Genomic DNA, 19,524 nt, shown 5'->3' with positions numbered 1-19,524 from the left:
GACCACCCATGCATACCAAACGTACTACTGTATTGCCACGTATACAATACCGTACGTACGTGCTAAACTAAACTATCTTAATTAGCAGTGAGAAAGACGCATCGTGCAACATCCGATAATTCCACAAATCCACACCAAACCTACGGCTTTCACACACATGCATTAGATCGATCGAACCGCTAATTCCTGGAATATAATCGCCACAGCGCTAAATTAATTAAACCAGTCAGTCAACCCACGAGTTAAAAGCGGGGCGGCGTCGCACGCCAAATTCACACGTGACAGCTACCGTCTTCTCGTCTGACCCGAGTCCGAGTCGACCGCACCGCGTCGTCCCCTTCGGTTCACCGGCGCGCGAACCCCCCCACGCGCTTCACGGCGGCCCGGTCCGGTCCGTGGCTGGCAATGGCAGTATAAAAATCGTGGACTTCTCTTAATCCCATCACCACCACTACCCGCACAGCAAGGCCCATCCGCGAACGCAGAGCAGAAAAATCAGAAAGGAAATCCGTGTAAGCCGTCAGGGGCAGCGGCTGCTACCGTCGGTGGCGGCGGAGGCGATGGCACGGCTCGTCCTCTCCGAGTGCTGCGGCCTCACGCCGCTCCGCCTGCGCGGGCGCGGCGCCATTGCGCTGCCGGCGCCTCCCAGCCTCGCCGCGGGGCCGCGCCGCCCCGTGTCCGCCGCCGCCGCGGGGGGAGCCATCCACCGCGAGTGGGCGCTCCGCGTCTCCGCCCCCACCCGCCTCACCTCCGTCGTCGAGGAGGATAATAGAGGGGAGGAGGTGGTGGAGGAGGAGGCCAGGGGTTCGTTGGCGGCGGCCGAGGCGGCGGCGGGGGAGGTAGGAGGGGACGGAGACGGGTTCGACCCCGGGGCGCCGCCGCCGTTCGGGCTCGCGGAGATCCGCGCGGCCATCCCCAAGCACTGCTGGGTGAAGGACCCCTGGAGGTCCATGAGCTACGTGCTGCGCGACGTCGTCGTGGTGCTCGGCCTCGCCGCCGCCGCCGCGCGCGTCGACAGCTGGCTCGTCTGGCCGCTCTACTGGGCCGCGCAGGGCACCATGTTCTGGGCGCTCTTCGTGCTGGGTCACGACTGGTACGCCCCTGCCTCCATCCTAGAGATTGGATTTTTTTTTCTTTTCTGTGGGTTTTAGCTTTTGCAGCCCGGATCGTTGACCCTTCCTTCCCTACTCGGTGTCTTTGCAGTGGCCATGGGAGCTTCTCAAGCAACGCCAAGTTGAACAGCGTGGTTGGACACATACTCCACTCCTCCATCCTTGTCCCATACCACGGCTGGTAAGATGAGCGCGCTTCATGTATTCCTGGTTCTTTCGTTTTGGACAGGAATTGTTGTTGAAGCTAAGGAAGGCAGCATCTCACATTATTTCGATCCAATTTCAGGAGGATTAGCCACAGGACGCACCACCAGAACCACGGTCATGTCGAGAAAGACGAGTCCTGGCAACCGGTAGGTCTTTGTTTTTGGTTGGTTCATGAGGAATTCTGCAATTTTGCTCGATGGTTCTCTAATCGTGACAACCTGCAGCTGTCTGAGAGGCTGTACAATAGCCTGGACTATATGACGAAGAAATTGAGGTTCACCATGCCGTTTCCCATGCTGGCATTCCCATTATACTTGGTTAGGCCAAGAGCTTCTTGACATTCATTATCAACTGTATTAGAGGTTCTTATTTTGTAATATCATACTAAATTCCTGGTTTGGGGTTCATGTCTATGCAGTTTGCAAGGAGTCCAGGGAAAAAAGGTTCACACTTCAACCCAAGCAGTGATCTGTTCCAACCAAATGAGAAGAAGGATGTGATAACATCAACTGCATCCTGGCTGGCAATGGTTGGGATTCTTGCTGGTCTGACCTTTGTGATGGGGCCCCTCAAAATGTTAAAGCTCTATGCTGTTCCATACGTGGTAAGAGCATGATATTTTTATTAGTTTCTGCAAAATGATAATTTGGATTGATGGGAGTGTCTGGTGATGTATGTGTTCACATTTTGTAAACCCTTATGCAGATATTTGTTATGTGGCTTGATTTTGTCACATATTTGCACCATCATGGCCATGAGGACAAGCTTCCTTGGTACCGTGGAAAGGTAAATAATATTATTAATTGTATGGGTTTGCTATTTGTAAATGATTCAAGGATGGCCACTTAATGTTGAAAAACTAGGAGATAGTCCATTTTTGTTTGTTAAATGATGGAAAGTTTCATTATTCGACATTGGTACTGCATGTAGAAACTAAGCTAAGACTTTAAAGGTAACAAGCCGAATTGATATACCACTCTTCCATCTAGTTCTGGAAATACAACTAAATGATTTGGTCTACACCATTATAATATGTTCCCACTATTATCTTAGATTCAAAGTTGTATATCTCTCTCTCTTTCTCCGGTTAATGCGGTAGTTTCTAGGCTTTTAGAGGAATTGTGGTCTCTCCTTTTAGCCCTCTCTCCATTGTATATTAGGTCGGCAAAGTGATGATTATTATATAAACCAAAAGGTCCATACGCATAGCTTAATGGTATCCTATAAAATGGAGTATATGCGTGGGCGTATCCTGTCTGATATAAAGCATGCAATTATTATATTTTTGACTTACCTTGAAAAAAATTTCAAAAAAATAGTGGTAGTGCATCATGCAGCGTTTGTAGCCAATATGGTACTGCTGTTGTCTACATGCTTGGTAGTTATGTATCGCCTTATGGCTAAATGCCAAATGTATCCTTTACTTCCAACCATAAGCAAGGAGCGAACGCTACAAACCTCAGATTCCTTGTGGTCAAGTACTTGAAAGAGCCCCTTTTGTCTCCTTCCAGAGTGAAATGCTAATGGACATATCAAAACAGTAGTTCCTTTTTTTAACCATTTTCCTACGTAGAATGAAGTGCAGATTATCAAATACTTTTCACTATTTTGGAGTTTATATATTTTTAATGAGCTCACATTTTCTTTTGCTCTATTAGGAGTGGAGCTATCTGCGCGGAGGATTGACAACACTTGATCGGGACTACGGGTGGATCAACAACGTACACCATGACATTGGAACCCATGTCATTCATCATCTTTTCCCACAAATCCCACATTACCATCTTGTTGAGGCGGTAAGAAGCCATCCGCCACTCTTGCTGTTTTAATGAATTATTTTGCAAGAATCGCCTACTAAGTTATGTTGGTTTGGACCTAACTTGCAGACTGAGGCAGCAAAACCAGTGCTGGGAAAATACTACAAAGAGCCAGAGAAATCAGCTCCCCTCCCATTCCACTTACTTGGTGTGCTAGCAAAGAGCTTAAACAGCGACCACTATGTTAGTGACACCGGAGACGTAGTGTACTACCAAACTGACTTGAAAACTAGTTCTTCTGCACAAAGCTCGGATTGACAGAACATTAGTCTCTAGCTTATTTTTCGATTTCTCAGGAGCCTGGGCTTAACATCTGACCAGCCTCCTGGGCGTTGAGCCTAGAATTTCAAAGCATTATCATTGTAAAGGAGCATACATGTGTAATTCTTTCGAATGATTGAAGACGGAGATCACCTCTGATGTAACAAACATGTGATTCTTTCGACAAGATATATAATACAGTAAAGAGCGAGAAAAATTGCTTACTGATGCCATTCTCCCGGAGTATGTACACTGCACAGGCCAGTGTGCCGCTGACGTCTCAGCTGTCATGACCGTGACATGATCCTGATAGTACAAAAATGGAGATGCCCTTCTTTGGCAGTGGCAGTTGGCACGCAGGAGGTGCTAATTGCCACAGAAAATGAATCAATATTTAAAACACTCATGTATAAATGCTTTGTTTTCTAATGGCCCGCGTGTGAGAGATCGTTTTCGACGAATTGAAAATGCTCCGTCTCTGTCAATGAACATTTCGTTGTGCTCGTGGACATCGAATGGTGGTGGTTCGAAGTGGGATCCAAGTTGATTATTGTCAGTTTTCACGATTGGCCCAAATTCAGTTTCAGCTCACCAAGGGCCAAGGCTCTTCATGCTCCCGAAGAAAAATCTTCGGCTTTTGTGGCTGCTGCTCACTTCTATTTGCAAGGGGGCAGCAGACAGCATGCCAGAGATAGTGATCCACAATAAGCATGGAAGATAATGTGCGTCATGTCCTTTGTCAGATCCAAGATTTGGCCACTCAATTTCGATCGATACGCATACAAATATTTTTGGGATCCCAATTCTTTTTTTTTCTCCTGGTTCTCACAAATGATGTCGACTTGATCGTCAATTTCTATACAGTACGAGCAATAGTACTACCGTATAGGGGTATCTCTGAATTCTTGCAAAAGGCAGTGGATCTCAAATACTTCACGTCTCTATCATAAACAGAACTTTATCTCTGAATTCTCGCGGAGGCTAATTGCACAGCTCTGCCGCATACTGCAAAAGGAAGAAGACAAAAGAAAAAGATGTAATTGTGATTAGCACATATCATTCATGTAATTCTGTAATTGTTTTGCGTCAAAAAAAATGTGTAATTGTGATACTGTATTATGTCTTCACCCTTCCTTCCAGTCGGCCATTGGGCCATGGGAATCCTTTTGTCTTTGTCGGTGAAACTTCCCCCTTTATCCTCCAGATTTGAAGCGTATCATCCACACTCAGGTCAGAGAAAACGTCTGTATTATTCCATCGGCATCATGCATTATTCGCCTTTTTTTTTCCTTTCTCAAAGAAGAGTTCCAGTGTCGGACACTCAGCATGGCCTGCTCTCACTCACAATTTACCACGATTACTCTGGCCGAGTGACAGGATTTCGTGGCATGCGGCTATGTCTCGCAATTGTGCAGTGTTGGTAACCTTTTCTGGTACACTCGTAGGACCCGTGCCAAGACATAAAGTTGGTCAGAATTACCATTGTGTATCAACGATAACTATGATATGATCATCTGGAAGTCCTGGGCACCAAAGAAATACATTTTTTTTGGCCTAATTAATCGTGCAAAACAGAGTGTAAACGTCAGACATGATAGCAATTTGTGGATGGCCAAACAACACTTGTTACCCACTGTACAGCCACACACTTAAACGTTCTTCCACCTTCTTGTTGAGTTCAAGTACACGAGAAAAATCTGGGACATGCCTGTTACCTGGATCTCATGCTAACAACTCAAACTTAGGCTGTGTTTAGATCCAAACTTCCAACTTTTTCCATCACATCAATATGTCATACACACACAATTTTTCAGTCACATCGTATCAATTTCAACCCAGACTTCCAATTTTGGAAGGAACTAAACACAGTCTTAGTAGTACACTCTAGAAGACCAGCACGATGGTCCATGATTGGTAGGAAACACTCCTCACCTGCAAGGACTTACACAGGGGTTGAGCTCTCTCATCCTCCTGACATCCTAGGTCTAAGAGATACGGAGGGAGAGAAATCAGAAAGCGTTCTATCATAAGATTTTTTTGCAATAGCTTTGTTGGCGAAAATTAAAGAAGAGGTCATAATTTGGGCGCTTGCAGAGGCAAAGCATCTATCTCTGTTTAGATTTATTTTTTTTCCTTTATTGAACCTTTTAAATCTTATTTTTAAAGACTATGAAAACTTGTTTTCAAATTTAAACATTTTGGTCATGCTATTCTAGCTGATGTGGTAGAATAATGCTAGACTGGTGTAGTAAGGGTTTTGCCACGCTAGCTAGAATGGTATTTTTTTAACCTTTTTAATTTTTAAATAAATTCCCCCTAGAACATTTTTCTAAATCTGAACCTTTGACATACCAACTAGATGGATTTGGTGTGGCAAGACAACAATGGCACAACCACTGCGTGTTGTCGTGTCACGCCAAACAAATTATATATATATATATACACACACACACACCTGCTCCCATCCACCGTTGATCAGTAGCCACCCACGATCAACCCTGTTACCGGATGCACTCACCGGACCCGTTTCCATTTCTTTAAAGAATATTCTCCTATAATGTTTAATTATCCCGCACTAATTGGTCGGTTCTGAACAGATCGTATAAATCCCTTGGTTCCCATCCCATCCGCGACGGCAATCTCTCCGTTGTATTCGGATCGAGCGCTAGCTACCGGCGACTCGAAGCGGAGGTATGGCACGATCCATTGGGGATCGAGCAACCACGCCGGCGGCAACATCCATCGGTGATTTGCTGGGATGCGGCGGCATTCATCTGCAGCAACACGGCGTTCCTAGGCGGTGCCGGCCCTTGTGGCGACGGTATCACGGCATCAATCCATCGGCTCTTCCTATCTACGCGGAGGCGGCGGTGGCTTCACCTTGGCTGACCGATCGAAGCTAGCACCGGTGACCTTAACAAGGACGCCATCAATATTTCGGCAAGCCACTGTGGTCATGCGGCTGGCATCGATCAAGCCCGTGCAACGATCAAGGCAAGCCCTTTCTTCCTTCTTCCAGTTTTGTTTGATTAATTTTTTCCTATAGAACGATAATACATACTCTTCCTTTTCCTTTTTCTATTGGGTATATCTCTGTTATTGTTTGCAGACGAGGATGCAGACATGAAGTATGACGTTGATAGAATGATTAAGCCTCTGATGAATGCATTTGTTTGGTGCATGCACATGCGAGACACATCTATCGTGGGCATAGATGGTGCTGACAACAGGACACTCCAGCATGTACGGTCGTCTGGCGACGGTGCTGAGTCCGTGATTCCGTTGATCCAGTAAGCTGACACATGAATACTCGTTTCGCTCTCGGGCGCGTGTTTGGCGTGATCCCGTCGATGCTAACCGATTTGTTAGCCTGCATGTAGAATGTCTATTCGGAATTCAGTGCACTTCTAGCGTATTTCATTCATTTAGCTTTATTCAGAATGCAGCAACCCGATACTTTGCTAGTGATTGACGACGCTTCTTTATCAATCATTGACTAATACAGTATATTCATAATTAGCAACCCTACACATACCAAATTTACGTATTGTTCTATTCTATAAGACAAAAATGGTACGTACTATTATGTGGAAAAAAAATACCTATACTACTCCCTTCGTTTTATATTACAAGTCGTTTTGACTTATTTTTCCTATCAAACATCTTTATGTTTGTTCAAAAAATATACTCATCAAAATGTATATACTAGTATGAGAAACTATATACTGGTACTAACTTAAAAAAAAGGTATATACTGTTACTAAGTTAAAAAAGGTATATACTGCTACTAAGTTTAAAAACAGTATGCACTCCTGCTAACTTACTATAAAAAAAATATATACGGCTACTAAGTTTAAGAACATTATATACTCATAAAAAGTATATACTAGTAATTGACAAGTATGTAGCATATACTGGTACTAGCTAATTAAAAGAAGTTATATATTGATACTAAGTTAAAACAAGTATATACTTCTACTAAGTTTAAAAACAGTATGTACTAAAATAAAATAGTATGCGCTGCTACTTAAAGACTACTACTCTCCCTGAAAAAAGGGAGCTATCGTACCTAAAAAAACAGTATTTGGTCTAGTATATACTGAATCCTACAAAGAAATTAAAGCGGTACGTAGTATCTACAACCAACCAGTACATGATCTAGTCCAGTATATACCGGATTAAAAAAAGGTATATACTGCTCTCCTAATTTAAAAAGGTATATGCTGTTACTAACATAAAAAAGTATGTGCCATACCTAAAAAAAAATCAAGTATGTACAAACTGGATATTAAAAAAATGCATATAGTCCAACAACCAAAAATCTAATACGGTGTACATACTGAATCATACACATAAACACATAGTATATACCGGATACTAAAAAAAGGCGTTTTCAACGTTGGCTCTGGTACATATATACCGAATATTATGAAGAAAAAAAAAAGGTGCACTGAATACGTAGCATGCAACAGGCGGACTAATTTTTAAATTATTAGTTGCATGCATGCATCCCCGATTGTTAATTACATCATTTATTTATTAATCATTTTGTTGTTCAATCCGGTAAATTGGATCCTATTGGATGATCCACTATCAGGGGAGGGTGTATGTACTCCCGGGAGTACAAAACAGCCAAGACTATTCTACACCTATTCTATACCCCCCTCCCCCTCAAGAGCCCAACCCACCTCTCCCTTTTTTTTATTGGGCTTAAAACCCACCTCCCACCCCCAGTCAAAGCATGGTCAAAGGACGGTCAAATCGCTGCCACGTCGGTCAAACCCGTGTGCTAACTTCCTCCCACGTCCACCTATTTGTTGTTCTTGTCTCGTACGAACGGTGGAGTAACATGACGACCACCGTGCAGTAACGCTGTAGCTTACTTACAGTAACACTAATAAAATATAGTTAAAATATAGTCATGACGGATCTAGTTTTATAGAGCTCTTTTTTTAAAGCATTACGGTGCAAACGGTTCAAAAATATAATATGTGGTGTGAGAGATATTATTGTTTAAAGATGTGAATTCAAAAGATATCACTTGCACTTACATTTTACTAGTTCAAAGTGGGTGGTAGGTACTTGTGTTTGGTTGTTACCATATGTTATTGCAGTAACGCTATTAAGAAATTGCAGTAACATGCACTGTTACTGTAAAAATTATAGTTGTTACTGCACACATAGAGTAACGTCATAATGGAATGGTAGTAACACACAATAAAAAGTAGTAACAATAAGTATTTAGTATTACTACTTATGGAGAGATGAATTTCAAAAGACAAATCTTCGAGAAGAAATGGTAGTAACACACTCGATTACTGTAAAAACATATAAACTGTTACAACTCTACAGGACACATAAAGTTCCATAGTTGTAGGAAGCTAAGTAGAAGAGAAATATATATGTTATTACAAAACCCATAACAAGTTACTATGTTTTAGTAGTAACATTATCGTATAAGTATAGTAACACGTCACGTTACTGCAAAACATATAGGATGTTACTGCACTTTTGATAGTAACATCGTGGTGAAATTGTAGTAAACTAGGAATCAAAACAAAAATATATGAGTTAAAAGTCTACATGCGAACCATATTTTTGTTACTACACAAAAGTGTGAGTGTTACTGCATGGCAGATACACGTGACCACAAGTTTATGCAGTAATACTATTCAAGAATTGCAGTAAGACGCTTTGTTACTACAAAACTTATAATATTTACCACACTTTCATAATAACGTTATGATGGGATTGTAGTAACGTACAATAGATAGTAATAACACTTATGATATAGTATTACTACTTGTGGAGAGTTAAATTTCAAAAGACCAGTCTTTGAAGGTTCTCTCTACCCTTGCCCCATGAGTAAACCGAGCTAATTCGTCTCTCTCTCCATGTTACTGCACCTTTTTTTTCTTACTATACATATTCTTGCAGTAACGTTATAAAGTAATCGCAGTAACACACTATGCTACTAAGAAACTTATAATCATTATTACATCATGTAGTAACGATATTATGTGATTACAGTAACGCATAGAGGATCAGCAGTAATACTTATGATATAGAATTACTGCTCGTGGAGAGCCAAATTTTTAAAAAACCAATCTTTGAAGGGTCATATCTCTCACATCATGTACTACTTTTAAAAACCGTTTGCACCATGATGTTAGAAAAAATGTGCTTATCAAAAGTAGATCCGTCATAACTATATTATGACTACATTTCAATATTGTTACTGCACGTAAGACATGGTGTTACTGTACGATGAACATCGCGTTACTACGTCGTTCTGAGACGAGAGCTGAGAAGAGTGGAGGTGGTGGGGAAAGTGAAGGGCGGGTTTGACCAAGGTGGGGGAGCTTTGACTGAGGTGTGGGGTAGGTTTTGCCCCCTGGAGGGAGGGGAGGTGGGCTAGAGGGAGAGGGGTATAGAATAGTTACCCCGGGTGTAGAATAGTTTTTCTATATATATATAATTTCTTATTTTAAGTGCGTGTTCTCAATGTTTTATTGAACTACACTTTTTTTTAGTGCAACTTTGTAATAATGGGTTTTAGCTCTTTTTGAGCAAAGGCAGGGATATTCTATTCCATTATCTAAAAAATATATATTTTTTAAAGTATAAGTTTTTGGTGGGTATGTTTTTTAAAAATAAATATAAAAAGGTTCAAAAAATATTCTATAACCTTGCTTTTTTTTCTTTTTATAGTTCTTTGTTTTGAGACATATACATTGTGTTTTTTTCTACTTGTCTATTCAACGAAATTTCACCATCTTGTATTCTTGTGCCGGTAAAGTAAAGAAGTACAAATCTGCGACTTCAGCTCACGTGGAAAGGAATGATGAGGGAAAGACGGTTCAAAGGTTGAGATTTAAAGGGCGTTTTTGACGTACGTATTCCGTAATCGGTTTGAACGTTTTTTGACGGAGGGAGTATGGGCCTTGGATTGTATTACACTTGTCATACGCTTGATGGGCTGGCCCAATAAAACCCAGTAAAAAATTGTTTTTTTTTTCAATTTTATATTTATTTTTTTAAAAAAAATATTTTAAAAATAAAGTTCAGTTTCAAAGTTTTGCAAAAATATACTCCTCCTGGCCTACTGTAAGGTGGAACATATAAATCGTCCTTCGGTAAGGTAATCTATGTGACGTGTCACCCCGCGAGTGGGGCATATCGTGGTAATTTTGCTGGCAGCCCGAGGGCGATTTACCACTGAGAGGAGGTCGCTTACAAAATCACCATGGCACACCTCCCACGGGGTGCCACGTCATCGTAAGGCGATTTGTATGCCCATGAGTATATTTTTGTAAAACTTTGAAATGAATTTTTAAATATTTTTAAAAATAAATATAAATCAATCAATCGAAAATACTCACACTTTGGTCATTGAGCCCAAATATAATTCGAACTGTTAAGGGTCTGTTTAGATTTATGTCAAAATGAACTTTACTAAAATTTTAGCAAATTGGTAATATTGCCAAAATTTTAGTAGGATTGGCTTAATATGTTACCAAAATTCTATACACATTGCTAATATTTGGTAACAAATTAAATGTAGCCATATAATTATTAATTTTATCAAATAATGGTATGGTTAAAAATGTCATCAATTTGAATGGGCTCTAAATCAAACTGGAGTGTTGTGCCGACGCCATACCTTTAAGGCCACCTTCATCGTCATGCTCGTACTCACCCTCATAGTGGTGGTGGCAGGAGGATAAGGAGCTCGTCGGTGCCAGAGCTCAAAGAGGTGCGAGGAGACCAGGGCGAGGCCAGGCCATTGGTGCTGGGTTTGAGCTTAAGCTCAAGCTCATCGTGGTTGGGGGAATGAAAGAGAGCCCCACGTCTATTTTTGATTTTTTTTTTGGTGATTGAACTTTCACGTGGATGACACGTCAATGAAAACTGTCCTTGAAAAACAGTCAGGAGAGTTGTTTTGCACGGTTTTAATATTTAAAGGGTTACAGTATACCTGACCTTTTTAGTTAAGGAATACTAACCAAATTCGACCACTACTAAGGGAGTTAAGTTAGACTTTTTCCATTCACATTAGGCTTGGAGACCAATGGGCTCACCAATACCATGTCACGCTCGGTAGGATGATATTCTTCTTTTTTTGGATTGTATGGGTGACACATCTGCAAACAACAAAAGCCAACTAGTGTTTTGAGTTCAAAATGGACTGTTGGAACAAAATATTCCTATCTTTTATTCTACTATAAATAAAAAGAATCAACAATGCAATAGTTCATTCATCGTCCAACATGCCGTCCAATTACTGTGCCTTGAAAAGAAAAAGGAACATTTCACCAGCAGGCACCTGTTCGGTGTCATTTTCTTTACTTTACAGCTAACCAACCGTGTCGGTCCGGATAGCTAAGGCACATTCCGCTCTTCTGCACACATTTCGCCGAGCAACTCCTAGCATGGTTAATTTAACCGTACACACCACCGACGTACGATCTGTTGTAGCTCGACGTTAGCTCGCTGGCGGAATCGCAGCTCGCGTACAGCGTTTGACGACGACGCGGTAACTCGACATCTAGCTAATTAAGCTACTTAGCTCTCTCGCTAGCCAGTAATCACGTGTGGTGGTGATGCTTTGGGTCACCGGCCACAATATATATATGTATGAATCAACTGCTGCTCCAAGCGCATGTGTGTCACGTCGTTGATTGATTCGGTCGACCCGTCCCCCACCCTGCCGACCTGCAGGCTGAAATTTTTACATTTTGGTCCTTTTTGAAAACTTATTTTATAAACAGACCTCTGGAAAAACTTAAACCGAAAATGGTCCTTTTTGGGCCGCCAGAGTGGCTGGCGCTGTACCCCAACATGGCGGCGCCAGCCACACTGGCGCCGTGCCCGTGCCACCGTGGCACTAGGGCTGTCGTGGAGGTGCTGACTGGGCAGAATGGGGGCGCCAGCCACACTGGCGCCGCCCCTCTACCACGGCGCCAGCATGGCTGGCGCGCCCCTCCTCTGTGGGCCGACCCCTTAAACCCCGTGGGCCCCACCACCTATCTCCTCCCCCACTCCCATTTTCGCCCAAGCACCAGCCCGAGCTGAGCAGCAGCAGCTCTCCCCCTCTCTCCCCCCCTCACCTCCCCACCTCAAATCCACTCCATTTGAACTCGTTTTTCGCGGGATTTTTTGTGGAAATCGAAGAGAAAGATAGACTCTTTCATTCACCCCTCTTTTTTTTTTGTTTTTAGTGGTTGAATTTGTAGATCGGTGGGTAACCCTAGAACCCCTTTTTTTACCCAAATTTGTGATTTTTAGCATTTGTTCTTAGGATTGGCTTGTTGTAGTGCTACATGTTTGCAATGTACTCATTGGTGTCACGATTTTTTTAACCATATATGTGGTAATGTTAATTTTTGGATGGTTTGGGTTGATGGATGGATGAAAAATTATGGTTGAGGCATGAAAGTAATTTTAATTTGATGGACTTGATGCTATAGTCTATAGGTTAAACTTTTAACCATTAATTATATGAAGGTGAGAAAATTTTGGTTGCATTATATAAATTGATTATAGTTAACTAGAACTAGGTTGGGTTGTATGACGGAGTATTTGTAATATTTCGATGTGTAATGCACTAGTAAACTTGTTGATAGTTGTAGGTGGATTAAATATTTTTTTGGAGTAGTAGCTTTGGGACAATTTAAGTTATGCATTGGTTATAATATGTCGGTTTGGACTACGTTTAGGAATGAAGATTTAATTTTTGTTGCAAAGTTACATTTGATTTTTTGGTGTAGATGGATAGACTTGTTCGTGTTTACTACGGTGGTAGAGTGGTGGAACCTTATGTTGGTGCACATGTTGAGTTTGAGGATATGTCATTGAAGGCCATTTTGTTTCCCACCCACCCAACTCTAGATGAACTAAGGTCACGAGTGAAAGAAGTTCTTGGATGGACCGAGGATAATGTGGAGATTCGTTTTTATGGGAGATACGATATTGGTCAAGGGCATAAGTATATATTAAATGTGATAGGTCAGTTGGAATGAGAAGTTTACTTTGATTTGGTAAAAGAGTCTCAGTTTAGATCTCTAGAGGTGTTTGCATCAAAGTTAGTTCGTACCGTAGAAAATTTGGATCTAAACAAATCTCCTTCTTATCATTACGTTGAGAAGAATTTTGTGACATATTATTCTCGTCGTGGAGGGGGTGCAAGTAAGACTGAGTTGGTACGAGAAGACTTGGAGGGGGAAGGAGAGAAGAAGGGACCTTTGCTTGGAAATGATTTATGGGAGGCAGGACCATCAAAGAGACATTGCGGTAGTGATGATGTGGATGCAGCGAGGGAGATGAAAAGGGAGTTAGTACAAGAGGGGCTTGATCTAAGTGAACATTTGTCGGCGAGTGTTCATTGGTCATCGTACGGAGTCAACCCTGAATACCCGACAGAAGTAGCAGGCCAATATGTGAATCCAGATGATTACTTTGATGTCGAATTGAGTGGTGGTCACGATTCTGTCTCAGTAGAAGTCAATAGAGATGATGTTGACGAGGAGGCAAGTGTTGAGCAATATGATGTTGAATTTGCTGAAGACTCTGATGATGACCGTCCATTCTCTCCACTTACTAATAATGACAAGTTAGCATTAGAGGAATGTCGTGCGTTTGAGAAGGTGTTTGGGAGGAAGCCGGACATTCCTGAGTTTAGGGACCTAACACATGCCCATGGTGCACTACTAGATGGCGGCATCAACCTAGATCAGTTGCCAGAACCATTCCAGGTGGATGGTCTCAGAAAGGGTTTAGAGTTCCCATCCATGGTCGCATTGAAGCTATGGCTCCAGGATTACGCCATCGTGCACCATCATCCATACCGTGTTGTCAATTCTGCCGCAAATAGGAGGTACACTGTTAAATGTGAAAACCCACGGTGCAAATGGAAGGTCCATGCAACTAAGAGGTCTAGTGGCACGTGGAGGATATCACGGGTAGGTAAGGAACATAGTTGTGCTACTGCCGAAGGTTCAGGGAGCCACCGGCAGCTGACATCAAAGTTCATAGCAAATAGGTTATGCAATGCCATAAAACTGCAACCTACACTCTCTGCTTCTGAGTTAGCTTTGTATATATTTGAGGTTTTCCAGTATAGGGTGAAGTATGGAAAGGCTTGGAGGGCACGAGAGGAGGCTATGAAGCTCATTTACGGTGAATGGGGTGAAGCGTATGTCCGTTTGCCCACTTTGCTGCAAGCCATTAAGCAGAGGAATCCTAGTATGGTCTACCACATCAATACTCATCCTGATAGGGTTGTCAACGTTGATGGAGTGACCAAGAAAATTTTTATGCGTGCATTCTGGTGCTTTGGTCCTTCCATTGAGGCTTTTAAGCATTGTAGGCCAGTACTAGCTATAGATGCAACCTTCCTAACTGGGAAATACGGTGGTGCCTTGATGACTGCATTATCAGCTGATGCGGAGGACCAACTTGTACCTTTAGCTTTTGCCTTGGTGGAGAAAGAGAATTCACGAGACTGGTGCTGGTTTATCGATCTTGTCCGACGGGTTGTGGTTGGGCCGCATAGGGAGGTTTGTATTATCTCAGATCGACATGCTGGTATAATGAATGCCATGACGACTCCTGTTCTAGGATTGCCACCGGTTCACCACCGATGGTGCATGAGGCACTTCAGTGCTAATTTCCACAAGGCCGGTGCGGACAAGCACCAGACAAAAGAGCTCCTAAGGATATGTCAGATTGACGAGAAGTGGATATTTGAGAGGGATGTTGAGGCACTAAGACAGCGTATTCCCGAAGGTCCTCGTAAATGGCTTGAAGATGAGTTGTTGGATAAAGATAAGTGGTCTCGTGCATACGATAGAAATGGCCGCCGGTGGGGTTACATGACAACCAACATGGCCGAATAGTTCAATAGCGTGCTAGTTGGTGTTCGTAAGCTTCTAGTGACGGCCATAGTATCATTTACGTTCATGAAGTGCAATGACTACTTTGTGAACAGACATGATGAAGCTTTGAAGCGAGTCCAGTTAGGGCAGCGTTGGTCCACCAAGGTTGATAGTAAGATGAAGGTGCAAAAAAGTAAGGCGAACAAACACACTGCAAGGTGTTTCGATAAGCAGAAAAAGACATACGAGGTCACAGAGAGGGGTGGTATAACGCGTGGTGGTGTTAGATTCGGCGCAAGAGCCTTCAAAGTTGAAGGTGAGGGGAACTCATGTTCTTGCCAAAGGCCATTGCTCTACCATATGCCTTGCTCACATCTTATACACGTTTATCTGATTCATGCAATTGATGAGGAATCTCCCAACCGAATGCCGTATCAGTTCTCTTCAAGAGCCGTTGTGAACACATGGGCAAGTCGCTTTGAGCCATACCTCGACCCCACACAGTGGCCACCGTACGATGGTGAAGAATTTGTTGCTGACCCAAATTTGAAGATTAAAACAAGAAGGAAGAGGAGATCGAAACGATTCAAGAATGAAATGGACTCGGGTCTGGGTGGTTCTGGAAGGAAACCACCTTCATGCGTTCAACTTGATGCTGCGCCGGTGCAAAATAGATGCTCATTGTGTCACCAGGAGGGTCACAAGAAAACTAAGTGTCCTAAGCGTCCAAAAAAGAAGAAGTCCAAAAAAAATATAAGTGTTAGGGAGGTAAATATTTTGTTTTCCTACTCATGTTCTCGCATTCATTTTCTGTTAATATATGTCACATTGGTAACTAACGGTGAATTTATTACTTTTTCATGTAGGATGGCCGAGGAGAGACAACCGCTGACTTACCCAGCCTTGGAGGCGTGCTACGAGGCCCGTCATCGCGGGGCTGCGATCGAGACAGGGAGGGTATGAATCGGCATTGATCCACTTGTGCATAAGTATCTGTAGCATGTATTTGACATTATATTAACTAATTGATTTACAATTGCTAATGCAGATACTTCAACCGCTCCGAGTCAGAGCTCATGCCCCCCCAGTGTTCGACGATAGGTACATCCCGTACCTAAGGGCGGTCGGGTTGCTCGGGGTGGCCTTGGTCGTGAGCAGAGGAATGCCAGTGTTCAACGCTCCTGCGTTGACAGCACTTGTGGACAGATGGAGGCCTGAGACACACAGCTTCCACCTCCCTAGTGGTGAGATGACCATCACTCTACAGGATGTGGCTATGATCTTGGCCCTCCCATTACGGGGGCATGCCGTGACGGGCAGGACAGAGACTCCTGGATGGCGTGCACAAGTGGAGCAGCTGTTTGGCATTCCACTGAACATTGAGCAGGGGCAAGGGGGGAAGAAGAAGCAGAATGGAATACCCTTGTCTTGGCTGAGTCAGAACTTCTCACATCTTGACGACGACGCTGAGCCATGGCGTGTTGAGTGTTATGCCCGTGCATACATCTTGCACTTGTTGGGAGGGGTTCTGTTTCCTGATGCTGGGGGTGACATTGCTTCGGCGATATGGATTCCTTTGGTCGCCAACCTTGGTGATCTAGGCTGTTTCAGTTGGGGCTCAGCAGTGTTGGCGTGGACATATAGACAGCTCTGTGAGGCCTGTTGTCGTCAGGCACCATCATCCAACATGAGTGGTTGTGTGCTATTGATTCAGCTGTGGATGTGGTTAAGACTACCGGTTGGAAGGCCTAAGTGGAGGCAAAGCTTCACTCCTTGGCCCTACAATGAGCCAGACATGGAGAAGACAGTGGCCTACCTTTTTGAGAGTACTGCCACTGCACATGCTCACTGGGATGTGGCATACAAGCATTATGTCAATGAGATGGACTGCTTACAGCCTCAACATGTAAGTACTTCCAATATCACTTCTAGTTAGACATTTACTTCTTTAATTGAGATACTAACTAACGACATCTCTTCAACTTTTGCAGATTGAATGGTTACCATACCACACAAATGAGGCTTCAAGCCTGACCCTGAACTCGATGTGCAATCGAGACTCTGACTATTTCATGTACCAGTGCCCATTGATTTGTTTCTGGGCAGTTGAGTACCACCTTCCGCACCGTGTCATGCGACAGTTCGGGAAGAAACAAGACTGGCCGGTTGAGGACATCTCAACTGGAGTTGAATTACACAAGTAAATATTTCTTATCTTTGTTTGCTTTCATTGTCAATGTTCAATTTTGTACCATTTAACCCTTGTCGATGCTCACTATTGTTTCATCACCTTCTACTTGTCTAGGTATGACAGGGTGAGAACAAAGAAGGTGAAAGACTGGGGGCTAGAGCATAATAGATACATTAATGGAGGACAGCCGAAAGGAACGACAGGTACATCGAGACTATACACCAAAATCATCTTTTCTCAGAGTACCTTCGTTGGCTGCATAGGACATCTAGACTGTTCCTCCGCCCTACTTGGACGGAAGCCGACATAGAGGATGACCGCGACTCCGATGAGGGACGGAATCCCTATGATGTCCGGACTAGAGTTGGATATCAAATGGAGCACGCCCCACTTAGAGACAGAGTCGTAAATTTTCTTGCATTTGTCAAAGTTATTTCCATTTGCACCCTAGACCCTAACATATATCTTCTCACGCTTTCAGTCGAGAGAGCTCCTCAGGAGTGTGAATGAAATGGGGCATGCCCTCCAAGCTCCGAGGGGTGGTGAGGACACGGAGAACACACTCTGCAATGTTTTAGAGGTAAAATTTATTTAGCACTTTGCATTACTTGAGTTATGCCTAACAAACTTCTTTTTTTTTTTGAAATGCAGAAAGTTCGTCAAAGGTGCCGGAAACTTGCAGCAAGATTAGGTTGCAAGTCGGTTGGATTGGACGACGTGTACCAACCGCGAAGACTACTACCACCACTACCTCACTCCGCGCGTCCAAGTACCGCTCGACACTCCATCAGGATAGAAGAGCGTGAAGAAGTTGGTGGCTCGTCGTCGTCACGCATTCCGCAAGGGAGGGGAAAGGGGAAGGCGCCGGCTCCACCTAGCGACGACGATGACGACGACGAGGAGGAGGATGAGGACTACGTCGCACCAGACGCTGAGGAGATAGACATGTCGCAGCTTCCCGACGCGCCTCAGGGGATGCAACCCACGCAATACAACTTGCGATCCACTTGGGCAGTGAAAAAGAGGTAAAATGAGCTTACCATTCTCAAATGTTATTTGATTTCCCTCATTTTGTTTTTAAAATGTTTTAAACATTGGATTTTCAAATGTAGGTACACTCCGGGCTCGCAAGCTATTCGACGCCAACGGAAGAAGTGATTTGTATGAAGTTAATCTATTTGTTGGTAGTATGACATATGTGGTGCACTATGTGATATAAAATGTGATGGATTATGTGATGGACTTTTGACATTGTTTCATGTGTGGAATATAGGATGGACTTTTGGCATTGTTTGATGTGTGGAATATGTGATGGACTTTTGGCATTGTTTGATGTGTGGAATATGTGATGGACTATGTGAGGACTATGTGATGGACTTTTGGCATTGTGATTTGTGCAATTGGAACTTGTTTTAGTCCGTATGAATTTGTGAATTGTGATTTGAATTGCGAACTGTGAATTGGTACATTTGTGCAATATGGATCTTCAATTTGCAGGGAGGCAGAGCGCGGCGCCAACCACCCTGGCGCCGCGGTTAAGGAGGGCGGCGCCAGCCAGTGCCGCGAGGCAGAAGGGTTTCGGGCTGGGGGGAGGGCGGCGCCAACTACCCTGGCGCTGTGGTCCATGAGGGCGGCGCCAGCCGAGGCCCGGAGGCAGAAGGGCTTCGATGGGGGGAGGAGGGGGGCACCAGCCACCCTGGCGCCGCGGTCTGGGGGGGGGCGCCAGCCGTTGCCCGGAGGCAGAAGCGAAAATTTTGAGGGGGGGAAGAAAGTTGGTGGGGCCCGTAGAGGAGGGGCGCGCCAGCCATGTTGGCGCCGTGGTATGAGGGGCGGCGCCACTCTGGCTGGCGCCCCCTTCGGCCTAGTCAGCACCTCCACGACAGCCCTACTGCCACGGTGGCACAGGCACGACGCCAGTGTGGCTGGCGCCGCCATGTTGGGGTACGGCGCCAGCCACTCTGGCGTCCCAAAAAGGACCATTTCCGGTTTAAGTTTTTTCAGGGGTCTATTTGTAAAATAAGTTTTTAAAAAGGACCAAAATGTAAAAATTTCAGACCTGC

The 19,524-nt window shown here is 43.8% G+C and overlaps 2 protein-coding genes and 1 long non-coding RNA gene across 3 annotated transcripts; all 3 read left to right on the top strand.

Moving 5' to 3' along the window:
* The first annotated feature begins 444 nt into the window (after positions 1-444).
* On the top strand, positions 445-3,623 carry LOC4332500 (omega-3 fatty acid desaturase, endoplasmic reticulum). Its single transcript, XM_015772285.3, has 8 exons — positions 445-1,093; positions 1,204-1,293; positions 1,399-1,465; positions 1,544-1,636; positions 1,738-1,923; positions 2,025-2,105; positions 2,978-3,115; positions 3,206-3,623. Exons 1-8 carry the CDS (start codon positions 561-563, stop codon positions 3,392-3,394), a joined length of 1,377 nt encoding a protein of 458 aa, XP_015627771.1. The 5' UTR covers positions 445-560; the 3' UTR covers positions 3,395-3,623.
* A 2,229-nt stretch (positions 3,624-5,852) lies between these two features.
* LOC112938187 (uncharacterized) lies at positions 5,853-6,821 on the top strand. The gene is made up of 2 exons (XR_010739998.1): positions 5,853-6,391; positions 6,507-6,821. It is a non-coding gene; the product is annotated as an uncharacterized lncRNA (long non-coding RNA).
* A 6,131-nt stretch (positions 6,822-12,952) lies between these two features.
* Positions 12,953-18,747, top strand: LOC107280250 (serine/threonine-protein phosphatase 7 long form homolog). The gene is made up of 8 exons (XM_066308550.1): positions 12,953-16,041; positions 16,140-16,230; positions 16,322-17,179; positions 17,265-17,473; positions 17,579-17,869; positions 17,946-18,044; positions 18,116-18,489; positions 18,577-18,747. The coding sequence occupies exons 2-5, from the start codon at positions 16,141-16,143 to the stop codon at positions 17,772-17,774; spliced, it is 1,353 nt and encodes a 450-aa protein (XP_066164647.1). The 5' UTR covers positions 12,953-16,041; position 16,140; the 3' UTR covers positions 17,775-17,869; positions 17,946-18,044; positions 18,116-18,489; positions 18,577-18,747.
* Positions 18,748-19,524: the final 777 nt, after the last annotated feature.

The sequence above is a fragment of the Oryza sativa genome, chromosome 3, assembly GCF_034140825.1.
Source record: "Oryza sativa Japonica Group chromosome 3, ASM3414082v1".
Taxonomy (NCBI): domain Eukaryota; kingdom Viridiplantae; phylum Streptophyta; class Magnoliopsida; order Poales; family Poaceae; genus Oryza; species Oryza sativa.
The sequence above is the reverse complement of the archived record's forward strand: the minus strand, read 5'-3'. Positions and strand labels throughout refer to the sequence as shown.